Source organism: Python bivittatus, unplaced genomic scaffold (genome assembly GCF_059951505.1).
Source record: "Python bivittatus isolate LINGU-HERP-01145 unplaced genomic scaffold, Pbiv_v1 ctg000480_np1212, whole genome shotgun sequence".
NCBI classification, from domain to species: Eukaryota; Metazoa; Chordata; class Lepidosauria; order Squamata; family Pythonidae; genus Python; species Python bivittatus.
This window is the reverse complement of record NW_028277075.1, coordinates 26008215-26023049: the sequence shown is the minus strand read 5'-3', so window position 1 is coordinate 26023049 and position 14835 is coordinate 26008215. Positions and strand designations below refer to the sequence as shown.

General features: G+C 37.0%; 1 protein-coding gene across 1 annotated transcript in view; it reads left to right on the top strand.

Moving 5' to 3' along the window:
- Positions 1 to 14835, top strand: part of LOC103065340 (cytosolic phospholipase A2 epsilon-like) — a 47656-nt gene that overhangs the window by 24697 nt on the left and 8124 nt on the right. The window contains exons 11-17 of the mRNA XM_025172117.2: positions 4689 to 4726; positions 5833 to 5980; positions 6602 to 6738; positions 8529 to 8751; positions 9151 to 9265; positions 11462 to 11599; positions 13346 to 13453. Coding sequence (XP_025027885.2) covers positions 4689 to 4726; positions 5833 to 5980; positions 6602 to 6738; positions 8529 to 8751; positions 9151 to 9265; positions 11462 to 11599; positions 13346 to 13453 — 907 coding nt within the window. The remainder of the gene's footprint in view (positions 1 to 4688; positions 4727 to 5832; positions 5981 to 6601; positions 6739 to 8528; positions 8752 to 9150; positions 9266 to 11461; positions 11600 to 13345; positions 13454 to 14835) is intronic.

Below are 14835 nucleotides of genomic sequence, written 5' to 3'. Positions count from 1 at the left end.
AAATAAAATAATGTAATTTTAAAAAAAATACAATTATATCATTATACTTTTGAAAATACCATTAATATAAGTTTCCTAGTATAACTGGGAACTCTACAGCACACATCTGAAAAGTCTTCCAGAACAGCCAACTTTTCACAAGCTTTGGAAAGCCATGAGAATGGCAGCTATCCTTGCCTCAAGAGGCAAGCTGTTACAGAGGCTCCATCAAGAATGCCCACTTTCGCCCCCCTCTTCCATTGCATCTATTGGTGGGGACTTTTGGCAGTATCTATGCCCCTGGATTGGGCAGGCAGAATCTATATGGGATAGGTGGTCTTGAAGATATCTAGGATCTGAGTTACATGGGGCTTTATTGGTGATAACCAGCTACTTGAATTGCATTTGGAAGTATATACGTAGCCATTGCAGCTGCTGCAATAATCATGTTACATGGCAGTAACTATAGAGGCCACAGGAGTATCAAGGGGGTTTTCAAGGGCTGCCCCATGTAAAGTGAATTATAGTAATCCATATGGAAGATTACAAGGGCATAAGTGACAATATTGTTCTGGATAAGGCTACAATATTGACCTAACCTGCAATGCTGACCTAAGCTAGACAAAGGCCCTCCTGCCCATAGCCCCTTCCTGTGATTGTTCCAGTGTGAGCTGTGAGTCCAGGAAGAACCCTATATTCTGCCATCAGTGGTGGAGAAGTACTCCATCAAGAATCAAAGATGGTACAATCCCAGAACCAGTGGGCTTCTGAATAAGTAGCCACTCTGTCTTGCTTGGATTGTGTCTGTACCTCTTCCTCTCCATCCAGCTCCTGAAAACCTCTGAAGGGTCTCATCTACTTGGAGGTAAAAGCTAGGTCCAATATGCAATCAGCTCCATAAGTTGGGCTAATGATGACCTGGGACAAACTCATGCTTGTCATGATGACCATGAATTCTCAAGCCACCCCCAACTCCAGAGAGGGAAGGTTAAAATTATCCGGGACTAACACCCTGGGTAAATTCATAATGAGATCATATAGCTCAAGTAGGAATGCTACCATGGAGCTGAGAGAAAATAGCAGTATTCCAGCTTGTCCCTTGGGCCCAATCTCACAAATACAGTCTCACACATGGCTACCTGCAGAACCTCCTTGTAACTGCCACTTTACCTTCCTCGCCTTGGGGTTGTGACTGAAGTTCTAACTGAGACCCAGATGGACAGTTCTCAATGACAGGCACCAACCCTCTTCATCCAGCCAGATTTCAACAGTACGTGCCAAGTCTACCCTCTCATCCACAATTTTATCATGGTTAAGTTGGATCTATTACAAGCAGAACTGGCATTCAAAAGCACCAGCTTGTTAGTCCTACAAAATAAACCAGACTAAGAACCCAATGCCATGTAGGTCAGTTCTACTTCTATTGCAATGGCTATAGTAACAGAATCTTATAAGTCTGAATATGCTTCCCTTCTCCCTCACTTTAGCTTCATGTAAATTAGGGAGGGGCTTGTCTGTAACATTTTCTCAAGTTACAGTATTGTTTTTGGCCAGGACTCAGGCCCCTTTTATCTAACTGTTGCCTTGGTAGTAGCTCTTTTACCTGCCCTTCAAGGCCATTCCTTCCACTCTCTATACAGCCTGATTTTTGGATGCCTGGCTCATGAGATGAGATCAGGGGTTGGGGTGGAGCTGAAAGTAGAAATTTGCATCAGTATTTTCACCTCTCTTTCCCGGAATGGATCACTTCCATGTCCCTGCCTATCACTACTGTTATCCTCCCTTCCATCTCTCTTTGCCTATGCTAATTAAGCTCCCCCTCATAATCCCTACCCATTTGGGGACCTAAGGCAAGGGTAAATTCCCTCTCCTTGTTTTCTTATCACCTCTCATTTAGGGAGTAAGATGATTCACATCTCTTCTTCTTTTTATGTGGTTGGTGGCTCATTGTTCCCTCAATTCAGTCACAATTCCACATTGGGCAATACAGCTGGTATTCCTCCTTCAGTTGTGTTTACTCATCCTCCTCCATAGCCTGCATGACTGGCAATTCTATCTGGCACAGTTTCCAACTCTTCTACCCTATTTTGCTCCACACCATCCAATTGTCTCTTTCCTCGTTTCTTCCTTCATTTTAAAGTTTTCTCTTCTCTCATTTTTTTGTACTTTTGGATCCAAACGCTGTGATAGCCACTCTAACTCTGCAGTCATCTCTGCTGCATATACTCTACTCAGTATCATCAGAGGGCACCACAGGCAACAGCCTCTCACTGCCAAGCAAACCATCAATGCCAGAAGCCTCCCAAATCTCCTGAGCACCAGTCCTTGATCCCAGTCAAGTCTCCAAACTGGAGCACCAGTCCTTCTGATGAAACATAGGCTTCATAGAACTGACTATGGCCTTACAGTGTAAGATCTCAAGCTTTCTTTGTTCTGTTCTTTTTAATGGTTTTAACAATTTCTCAGACTGCTGTTTTCTTAGTCTAATTTCTTTCCTTCCAACTTTCTTCCCCCTTCTTCTTTTAAAATATTAATTGATTGATTATGCACCATCAAGTTAGTGTTGACTATTATCAATTATATAAACTTTCTCCAGGATAATCTGTCCCCAACTTTCATTTCCATAAAGCATTACAGGAAAAATCACTGCTTCTTACAGTTCAATGGTTTAATATCCAAGACAGGACCTGGTAACAGATCCAGCATCTCAGTTGCCATCTTCTTTAATAATATTGAAATTATTAAATAATTTAGGATGGATATTAGACAAGAAAACATGGCAACTTTATGATAGCAGCATAGAAGTGACCCATAGATCCTAAGAGGATTTTGTTTAGCTACCAAGACTCTGAGAAGTATGAACAACATTAATTTAATGCCATGGAATCAACTTCTTGGAGCAACTATCTCTACTTCTAGCATGGATAACTATCTTCTATCTAACCTAAAATTTAGATTGCTTCACGCAAAAGAATGAAATCCTTCATTGTGCACCCACAGCCCTCTTTTGCAAAACATAACTTGCTTTTTCTGTGCAAATCTGAGATGTGTATCTCCTCAGTGTTGTAGGTCTTGGGAAGATCTTCTCCAGCTAAATTGGTTTTCTTCCCACTCAGCTGCTGCTTCAGAGGAAATAGCACGCTGGGAAGTTTCTAATAAAACTTCACCTCATCTCATCCCATTTCCTGGATCTTTTTCTTTCCATCGAAACAAGTCATAATTGCATTTTGTAATCTTTTCCCCATCCTTCCTGGGTAGATTCAAGGAGTTGCTTTGCTATTCCAATGCATTTCTCCCCCTTCTGCTTGCTACAAAATAAAAGCAGCACACCAATAACAAAAACGGAGAGTGAGGTATTGAATGGAGCAATTATTTTTTGAACATGACTAATCAGCCAAAGATAATTAGAAAGAGTGCTGGTTAAACTCCTGGCAATAATGGTAGAGCAGCATCAGCAAGACTCTGAAAATAAACCCTGGTTATTAGGAAGTAACCAGTGATATAGATAGAGCTAGAGACAGAGTTACAGATACAGATATCCTTCCAAACTTAAGAAGTTTGCCATTCTGAATAGTTCATGATTAGTTTCTTTTAATTATTAGTTTCCTTTAACAGGCAGAAGCAGAAGCTGAAGAAGATGGACCTAGTTAAAGAACAAAGGCTGCTAGACAGAAAGCAGATGGTTTGTGCATTGGATTTAGAACCAGAGGGAGGTAGCTCAGGTAGCCTATGTAGGTAGATATAGGACTCTTCGCATTTCCTGGAGGTTAGAGGTGTTTGTTTCATGCATCCAGCCTTATGTATCCTGCTATCTTTGCTATTGCTAGCCCGTCTCCAGTACTGGATTAAGATTGAACTGCCAGTCCAGTTGGGTTATTTCTGTTTGGAAATTACAAACTAATTAGGCCCTGAAAGCTAGACATACTTTACAATTCTGAGTACACAATCATAAGGAGAGGCTCCCATTTCCTATTTTCTTCATTTTCTGCAGCCACCTATACTACATCTACACCAAATTTCTGGTCTGAGTAGTCACTGAGAAATATTTCCATTGGATTATGACAGCAGAAAATGCAGAATTGTATATTGCAGCTGTTCTTTAGAACTGAAATCTTCAGAGCACAAACCAAAATATTTTAGACGCTCCGGAAACTTTTTCAAATACTAGTCTAGAAATATAAAATTAAAGAGTAGAAGTGGGGAGTTTATATATCAGTGTTTCTTAACCTTTGGATCTTTAAGATGTGTGGACTTCAACTCCCAGAATTCCCCAGCCAGCATCTTAAATTTCCAAAGGTTGAGAAACACTGTTATATATTATGGTCATCATGTAAATTGGCTTACCACATAGTTAGGATAATTTCCTCTAGTCTTGTGCAAACATTCCAAAAAAGAAAGGTCCCCTCATGAACTAAGAACATTATTCCATTAGTGGCTTACTACTCATAGCAGCTACAATGCTGGAATTTAAAGTGACTTTCAGCCTCAGGACCTCATTTTTCCCCTAAACCACTCCTTGCTCCTTTACAAAGGAACTAAGTTATTCAAATTATTTCTGGGACATAGTCTGACTCACTGTGTTTTGAAGGAAAGTAACCTGCAAAATCATTTTACCAGCAGTTTAAAGAGTGCAGCTGATGATTTTTAAATTTAAAGTGAAAATATGTTTGCTCTCTATAATTTTTACATGTTTACATTCTGTTTTTCAGGAAAAAAAGTACAATATGCACATAAAAGTGAATGATTGGTAAGAAGCACTAACAATTAATATTGTTATTTTCATATCTGGGCTGCAGATAGCCCTGTAGAGTTGAGAATCACATATCACATTAAATTTATTGCACAAGTCAAAACTGCGGTTAATAGTAATTGAACAGAAATTTCTAGGAAACCAGACCATAAAATAAGATACAATAAAATACAACACAGTCAGATTACTTCCAATGAGCTAAATGACAGGAAAGCAATTATGAACTACAGGAATAGAGACACAAGAGCTAAAATACTAGCAGAGTAGTTAACAATACAACCAGTCTTGAAAGTTATTCCACATGCTTACTCAAAAACAAGTCTCACTAAGCAGAGTGTTTGTAGGAATGACATTTGAATATTTTATTTTGAGCCCAAAAATATTTATGTTTTTATTTAAGAGAAGACTCATGACATAAATTCTGTTAGCACTGTATAGAAGAATTAAAACAGTCCACATTATGAAAAAGGTTCATATACCATTAAAGCAAGATTTTAAAAAATCAGACTTTTGAGATATGCAATATATTGTGTGGAATACTTGAACAGATAATGGCTATTTTATGTGATGGTAGTCCTCGCTTAATGACCACAATAGGGACTGGAAAATTGGTCGTTAAGCGGGGTGGTCATTCAGGTGTCACCAGATTTTACAACCAGACCCGATTTTACTACCGTTTTTATGATGGTCATTAAGTGAATCACTGCAGTCATTAAGCAAATCCAGCTTCCCCAATGGACATTTTTTCTGGAATTTGCTTAATGACCACATGATTTGCTTAATGATTGTAGTGATTCGCTTAATAACTATGGTGATTCGCTTAATGACTGTTGTAAAAAAGGTTGCAAACCACAATCATGTGACTGTGGGGGGTGGTGCAATGGTCTGTGACAATCATAAGCGCGAGTACAGGTCATAAAGCACTTTTTCTGAGGCTGTTGTAACTTTGAACTATTGCTAAACGAATGGTCATTGTGAGGACTTCCTGTATTATGACACTGATTGGTCACTTTTAAGCATCTCTCTTATTTTATTACATTTCTATATGATCATAGGTATCTTGTATATTGAGATGAAGTCTCTAATCTATGTGTATGTCTTAGTCCTTGTTCCTGCCCAGGAGACCTAGATATGCGCTTGGGATATGATCTCTGCCCACAGGAGCAAGAGTTCTTGTGTAAGCGAAAGAAAATTGTTGCTCAAGCTTTGAAGCAGGTTCTCCAGCTAGATTATGACTTGCAAGATCATGAGGTATGTGGGTTGCTGACAGATGTTTTTTAACATAAAAAAAAAATTATTTATTCTATTACTGATAAGCTTTCCCTAGCCATTAACTATTTGCTTATCAGTTCTGGATTGTTTTCATTGTGTTTTTATCCTGCCTCTATAGTATTTTTTGACAACTACTATAAACCGCTTTGGGATTTTTAAATAAGAAATAGGATATAGATATATATATCTTTCTAAACAATACACTTTCTCTGAATGCCTCTTTATTGTTATTTGAAGGAACAAGTTCTCTAGAACTGACATGGTGATATCCTTTAGTGTTATTAAAAAGCTGAGTTACTTTTTTCAAGTGACCAAATGCCAAGAGTAGCCAATGATACATAGGTCTTCTTTAGATATTCAGTTACAACAGTGTTTCTCACATTTGGCAACTTCTGGACTTGACATGTGGACTTCAACTCCCAGAATTCCCCAGCCAGCATGTCTTAAAGTTACCAAGTGTGAGAAACACTGAGTTAGAACATATGAAGGAGGACTCAGGTAAGTGTAAGGCTAACCCCTTGTCCTTCAAACACCACACATTTATTATCCACATTTCCCAGGTTCTATTTTGTATTTATTTTTGCTCCATGACTTACCCAGATACCTGTGGTGGCAATTATGACAACTGGAGGTGGAACAAGGTCATTCACAACAACATACGGCTCTATGAGAGGACTCAAAAAACTGAATATTATGGATTGTGTAACATACATATCTGGCTTGTCTGGCACTTCATGGTAAGTGAAAATTCATGTGAAGATTCTTGGGATAATTTAATGCAAGAGAAGTGATATACGGGTAATACTTCTAACATTGCAGTGCCTTTACACAAGTCTATAGCAATACTATGTAGAGATTCATATATTCTTATCTTCTTAGCAATTATCAATCATCACACCTTTCTTTTTCTCCCATGCTTTTATTATACAACAACTACAACACCAATTCTACAACAACTTCCATCTCTTTGGCACCTTTATTTCTATAAGGGCATCCAAAGCATTTATAAATGCACTAAACAGTACCATCTGCATATTTCAAAGATATGTGACTATTCCTACAAATGCTAGTGTGCTAACATTTGTTTTAGCTCCATGTTGTGTATCTTCATACAGTGGCAAATGCACATTACCCTCTGTGTAATCATGGTAAAAGATCCCATTTGGTTTCAGAAGCACTCTTCTACATAATGCATACATTGAAACGTAATTTAGATAAAATGGCGATGCTTGGTGTTGTTCCTCAGTCCAACATTTCCATATCTGAGAAAGTGGTAGTAACTAAGGAAACTTTGTGTTAGCTTCTGCTGGCTAGTCAGCAATAGCCTGGGACCGGTCATTAATGGATTTGACATTTCTAGAATAGACTACTGAAATGCTGTGGGTTGTTTAAAAAATGACTTGGAAATGATGGTCCAAAATATGATGATCAGTCTGGTATAAGGTACCCTCATAATCTGGCACCAGATTGTCTTAAAATCTATGAATTCCCTCATTAATCCATCTAACAACTGTTTACATTTAGAAGCATTGTTCTTTACTCCATCGATACCTGTGATGAGATGGGACTTTTTCAGTGATCATACAAAAACTGTGGCATCCTTGACTATTGGTTTGGCTTCTTTTTTTAGGCAGTTTTAAAGATCTCTGTGTTTAATCATCTTGAATGCTTTTAGTATTTATGTATAGGGTTTGTTTCTTACAGTTGATTTTTAATGGATTAATTAATTTTAATTATTTATGGGGTATTTTTAATTGTTTATGGGTTTTTGATTTTAATTGTGAGCTGCCCAGAGTCACCTGTTGGGGGAGATGGGTGGCATACAAATTTAATAATAAATAAATAAATAAATAAATATAAAATAAAATAATCAAATGTGGATATATTTGTGTTTATGCATGTTTAAAACCAAATCTGTGTTTTTATACTGGTAATTTTCAACTTACTAGGTATATATGCCACTATGTAATCTTGTAGATGTTCTCAAATACCCTTTATCATTTGTCTTTGTTTATATGTTTGTAAACCATTTAAGTATTCCTAAAAGCATCAGCAGCATCATAGAGAACAATTTTGTAAGTCTGAAACATGTGTTACTGTATTTTATGGCTGGCTCATTCAGAACTATTGAAGTTTATATGGAGCTGTGGTAGGCCAGTCATCCAGTTGAAAGGGGACATTTAGTGTAGGAAACCATATTAAAAACTTCAATCAGACTCTCACTGAATATATCCAGTGAAGAGAACTCATCACTGGTAATTGGTTCTTCTGGTGAGTTGCTCTTACAGATGGAAAGTTGTTTTCCTAACATTCAGCCACATCTATAAAAACAGTATGGAGTTGGCATAAATCTAATGAGAATTTAACTGAGGAAACACTGTAGAGAAAATAGGAATGTATTGCTATTTTGCTCGTCTCAGAGTAGTGTTTTATACAGTATTACTGGCTTGCTTCTCATTACTCATTACTCATTACTCATTACAGTATTACTGGCTTGCTTCTCATTGGTTGTATTGTGTCTCTTCAGGGCCTTGGCACACCTATATAGGGATTCTTACTGGTCCCAGAAAGATCTAGCTGAAAAAATACATGAGGCTAAGAAACAAGTGACCAAAAGCAAGATGGAAATGTTTACTATGAACCGTATGAAATACTACTATCAGCAGTTGAATCAAAGGAAACAGGAGGGCTACAAGACAACTTTTATAGATCTCTGGGGACTCGTCATAGAGTATTTGTTAAATGATGGGGTATAGTTTAAAATACTATTTTTCTTTTCCTAAGAATTACGGATACCTGCTATAAAGATTAATCTTGTGATAATACAGTCATTAGAATTCCAGTGCTAATATAGATCTACCAATATTTGGTAAACTTTGGAAATAAATGTTCTATTGCATTAATACTAAATCAATTAATTTGGGTTGCAGGAACCCAAGATTATATCAAGCAACTATGTCATTGCTTATCATACTGAGGAAAATCCTTTGCTCATTTCAGCTTCTGTTTTATTCACTCATGTTCAGTTGTTATACTTAGGTTTATCTTATGATGAGTTTTGATTTAAACATTAAGATGATTTTCCAGTTGTTACTTTATGTATCTATTCCATGGCTTTCCAGTTAATACTTTTTCTCCTTCACCATTAGAAAGATAACCACAGGCTCTCAGATCAGAAAGAAGCTTTGGTAGATGGTCAAAACCCCCTGCCCATCTATGTAACTATCAACATCAAGGAAAATTACAGCACTCAAGACTTCAAAGGTGACTAGAAAGACTAAAGAGACAGAATGTTTTTTATTGGTAACAATATGAGCTTTGCATTTAAATCTATTTGGAACCATAAAATATGAATGATAGGATCACATCTCCTGGTTATCAGTATAGATGGCAGCATCTAACCAACCTTGGATGATCTCCAAGTAGCTAAGCCGAATAAAACCTGGTCAATACTTGAATGGGAGGGCATCAGGAGATCCCAGAATTGTAGACTAGGCTGCAAAATAAACTAAATCCTAGAAGAAAGCAATGGCAAACCACTTCAGTTTTGTTGCCAATAAAGTTACACAGATAATCCATGAAATCATCAGGAGTCAAGTCTGACTTTCAGAGAATAGTTATATGAGGGTAGACTTTGTTTATTAAAATCTACTCTCTATAGAAATCTAGCATTGTATCTGGCTGCCATAGCATTGCCAATATTAACATCTATGGAATCAAATTTTTAAAAAATTAAATATTAAAATTTTAAATAAAAATCCCCAAAATCTTTAAATCTGATTATTACTGATTATATATATATTGTATTTTTGCTTTGTGAAATATAAATCATCCTAACTCCCTTATGCATTTGTAACGAAGCTTATTTGATAGGATGAACTGCTGTTTTCTTTGCTGAAGTTTTAGACAAGTGATCTAAAAATAAAGGCTGGAAATCCAAATTTTGCACAATTAGTTCCACATATGTGAAGGCTTTTGCAGATGCATTCTACTGATATATATTTAGAAGCTGAATTCAGTATAATGGGGGGGGGGGTTGTTTATGTTTTGTACTTTTGAGTCAGACTTCACTTGCTTCCTGAGCAAGTCCTTGCAGTTTTCCTGGCAATATTTTCAGAAGTAATTTGCCATTACCTTCTTCTGAGGGCTGAGAGAGAGTGACTAGCCCAAGGTCACCCAGCTGGTTTTGTGCCTAAGGCAGAACTAGAACTCATGGTCTCCAGGTTTCTAGCCTGATGCCTTAACCACTACACTAAATTGGCTTTCTCAACATGGTTTACTCTCAAGTAATTGTTTATAAGATTTTGTTTATCTCTGGCTGCAATCCTTTGTGACAGAGCATTAAAACAGCAAATATTTTCAAATATACTTTTGCATATTTGTATTTCAGAAAGGTATGGTTCCACTGATTAAAGAGGAAACAAACAAAAAATCCCATGATCATATTTCAGCCTTTCCTTTCCTAAGTAAACTGAGTAAATAAATATAACTTATATTCTCATATAAGCTCATCCATTTAACTGTGCATGTGTACATGCGTGCATGAAAGAAAAGAAAGAGCCCTTTCATTTGAAATTTGGGTTTAAAAAATGTTCAATGAGAAATTCTATTTTGTTACTAAGAACCAAGAACAAATTCAAAACCCAAGTTGGTTTACTTTTCATTGTTTTGTTTGTAAGCTTTATATCCCACTTATTTTTAAAATTTTTATTTGTTTAATTTATAAGCTCCTTCCATGACCCAAGTGACTATAGACAACAAACAACAAAGCAATGCACTTTAATTTTATTTAAAATTTAAATAAACTTAAATACATTTAAGTATTTGAGTATTCCATAGCTCAAGGCAGCTTATCTTCTCTCTAATTATGTCTATAATAATTCTGTAAAGTAGGTTGGTTGACAGAGGATGACTGGCCCAAATTAACCAACCAAGCTTCAGTCGTTTAGTGTGATGTTTAACCAAAGTATTCCAGTTCCATTTTGTTGGTTTGTGTGTGTGTTCAATATATAATTTTTGTGATTTCCCACAGGACTTGACAGAATATAGTTTATCCTCTCCCATAACTCCTTGGATGCAGTCAATGCAACAAGATGATTCGGGGACTTAATTTTATTCTAGATTTATATCCTGATGTTCCACCAATAGACAGTGATCAAGGTCTGATTAAAAAATTAAAACATTGATGTCATTAAAATGCATCCAGAAATAATAGGAACCAGAACACTCGACATGCTCTAGTTTCACCAGCAAAACTGTTTACACATCAAAGTCCTGTCTCAATGAAAATTTTTCTGCCTGCCGGTAGAAGGATAAAGTAGAGAGAAGCAATTTAAGCTTTCTATACCCAAATGTTCTCCCTCTTTGCATGATGAAAATTACTTTTGTTTTGCAGGTTTGTTTACACTTGTTTACAATTAGGAGTGCTCTGGTAATCTTTTTTCCTTACTCTTTTCCTAGAATGGCTAGAGTTCACTCCCTATGAGGTGGGATTTCTGAAGTATGGAGCATTTGTGCATCCTGAGGACTTTGGAAGTGAATTTTTTATGGGCCACCTGATAAAGAAGCTTCCAGAAACCCGGATGTGCTACCTTCATGGTGATGTAATCAATTATCTCATAGAAATGTCAAAGTATTATTATTAGCTCCTAATGCAGAGACTTTCTAGTCTGTTTCCTGAGCTCAAGGACAGCCAACATCAGGTCCTCCAGATGTTGTAGAACTCCAACACCCATCAGACCTAGCCAGTATGATCAGTGGTAAGGGATGAGGAGAGTTGTGACACAACAATATTTGGAGGACCATATATTGCTACCTTTGGCTATTCCAAGATAATTGACTAGAACCTACCAATCTTTTAGTTCAGAGCTTGGACAAAACTAATTAATTCTGAGGGTAATTACATATGAATTATTGTTGTTGTTATATTATTTTGTGTGAGAGTCTTCTGGCTTTATTTTGAAGCCAGGTTCAACCAAATAACATGAAGTTTCAACAGAAGATGCATGCTGAGAGCAAAGATCCCCATAGGTAACCATGATGATGAAGAAATGACGACATTATTTTATTTATTTGGGATAATATGAGTATGAATGTCCCAGCTTTGTGCATGTTGTCACAGGTGTTTTTTGTAACTATATCCAATTTGATTGGCTCAGATTCAAAAGATCCACCAAAAACACTGGACCCTAGACATTTGGATTTTTATATCTCCCTATAAAAGGTGGGGAAACATTTTATTTTGAAAAGCACTATCCAAGATACAAAAGTGAAATATACAAACATATATGTGTAAGTTCTTTCTATGGCTATTATTTTATCCTCCACTATTTCTATTACTAATGATACAATTTTCTCTAATCTATATTCTACTACAATACTATTAGTACTCTGTACTATTACTTCTACACTATATTATACTATTACTAGTATACTATTACTATTATACTACTACTATTACTGGTATGCAACAGTATTTTATTCTTACAGACTCCAGTCTGTCTTTAAATCCTCCCTCTCTATGGGATTTCTTCTATTATTTTTTCTTCTTTATTAATGGGATGTATGTAAAGCACTTGCACCTTCCCAACATTGGGCTTGGCTTAGTTGTGCTTCTTCTTTTCCCTCTGAACCCTTCAGTCTCTGTGAAGAAAAACACCATCTTTTATTTGGCTGCAGAGCTTCCAAAACATGCACATCTCCTCCCCGACCTGTTTCAAGGTTGCAGCTTTTATAAGCAACTCTGTCATGCTGATGAGAAGGCTCATACAGGAAGGGAGGGAGGCAGCATGGGTATCTGCAATTATTCCTCAACAGCCTGCTCTTCCACACATGTGTATATGGATACCCAAACCTAGTATGTCAAACATTCATTATAGACTTAGTATGAGTGTCCTTCTACTTCCATTCAGAGTGTAGTAAGAAGTTCTCATTCAGATATTTGCAGTAGCCTCTAGCTTGATTCATTCGCTCTGTTTACATTCGTTTAAATACCCAATATCCATACAGGCATTCCAAACAGAGATTTAGACAACCTCTCTATACTCTCTGTTATGGAGAAGTCAGGAATGAGAAACTAGGGAGGACCCAAGTTCAAGTCCAGCCTCAGTCATGAAAGACCACTTAGTAGCTTTGGGCCCATCACTATGTCTCCAGGATTGTTGCTATGGGTGAAAAAATGCAGGAGAGATGGCTATATATAATGCTTTGAGCTCCTAGAGGAAAAGTAATGTAACTAAAACTAACACATGAGGGGAGATCATCTGGCTCAGGTGAATGGCAGGACAATTCTCAACTGATTTGCTTTTAGGTTGCCTCTAAAAATATCACTGTCTTCCCCCTTAGGTATTTGGAGTAGCATATTTTCAGTCAATTTGTTGTATATTTGGAATAGAGTTAACAGTTCAGAAGAATTCTGGCACCAATGGACTCAAGACAAATTAATAGATATTGGTGAGTATATATCTTGCTTCTGCTTTGTCTGTATTTCCACTGTTAAACCAATATAGGTAGGGATAGTTTGGAAAGACCAACAAGATGTTATAGCTGAGTTCACACACTTCATGTAGGTTTTGTTTGGTTTGGGCTGTATAAACTAAGCCATTGTTATCTGTAAAATATGGTTTAGTGTATTGCAGGAATCAAGCCAACTGTGGTTTTGTTCAGTAAATCTTAGCTATACAAATCACAGCTTAGCAGGATGTGTGAAGCCAATCTATATTCAGTCCATGAATGGCTTGTTTGAGGATGTTTTCCTTTAAATGCTTTCAATAACCACAAGCCTGCCTATCTTAGCAAAAGGTACTATGGCACTGTGTAGTCTTAAAGGAGAAATGAGAAAGATAATGCTATATCAGGACTGCCTACCTGCTATTACTCTTTAGCTAGGAATGTAAAATTAAAGGTGGACCAGAAATGATGGCTGCATGCTTGCTAATGAAATTCATAGATAATACCTATCAATCCTAAAGAGCAAATCTCATTGATTCAATGGGACCTAATTTCAATAAATATTCATAGCAGTTATAAAGTTATGTTATGCTTACTTTGTGATAGGCATTATTCATTTAACTAATAGTTTCAACTCTTGCAAGGGCCATACTTTGTTGAATAAAGTTTGCGCAAAGAATTGTAAGCTTAAAATAGCTGTTTCAACTGCTTAATTTGGAACAAACCTGGCACATTTGAGTGTCATTGTTTGGGAAGTAATGGGCTATTCCAAACATTTGTTCTGAGGCTCACAATTAGGTTTTTCAAAAAGTCTAACTTAGCCAGGACAGCTGCAAAGACTGCTGGTCTTGGCTTAAATTAGACAAACTGGTTAGGACATAGAGTGCTGGGGTATGTGGAGGGTTGTCGTGTAGCATGGCCTGTATGTGGAAGAAGCATGAGGAAGGGCACAAAAATACAAGGAGCAAGCAAAGCAAAGCTACCTGAAGATCCTGGAGGAAGAGGAGACAAATAACAGAAACCAGATTGTTGTTTTTCTTTTGATGTGAAGGGAAGCAGTATATGGGCACAATAAATGCCATTGCTTATGATGCATGATATCTGAAATTCAGGTGGGTTAGAGACCCATTTATAGACAAAAATGCAGAGGTGCTAGGATAGTCATGGCAAGGTCATCCTATAGCATTATCAGATGTTACATTCTGCCTGTAAAGGTCACCGAATTACTGACATTGCTTTCTTTATCATTCCTATGTAACCTTTCTGGAGGTATCTAACCCACAATTTTGCTGAGTTGGGAGCTCTTTTGCATTCTTTTGGCCAGGAGCCCAGTGATCACTATAGTTGTGCATGCCAATAAAGGATATTTTGTTGCATCTATCTAT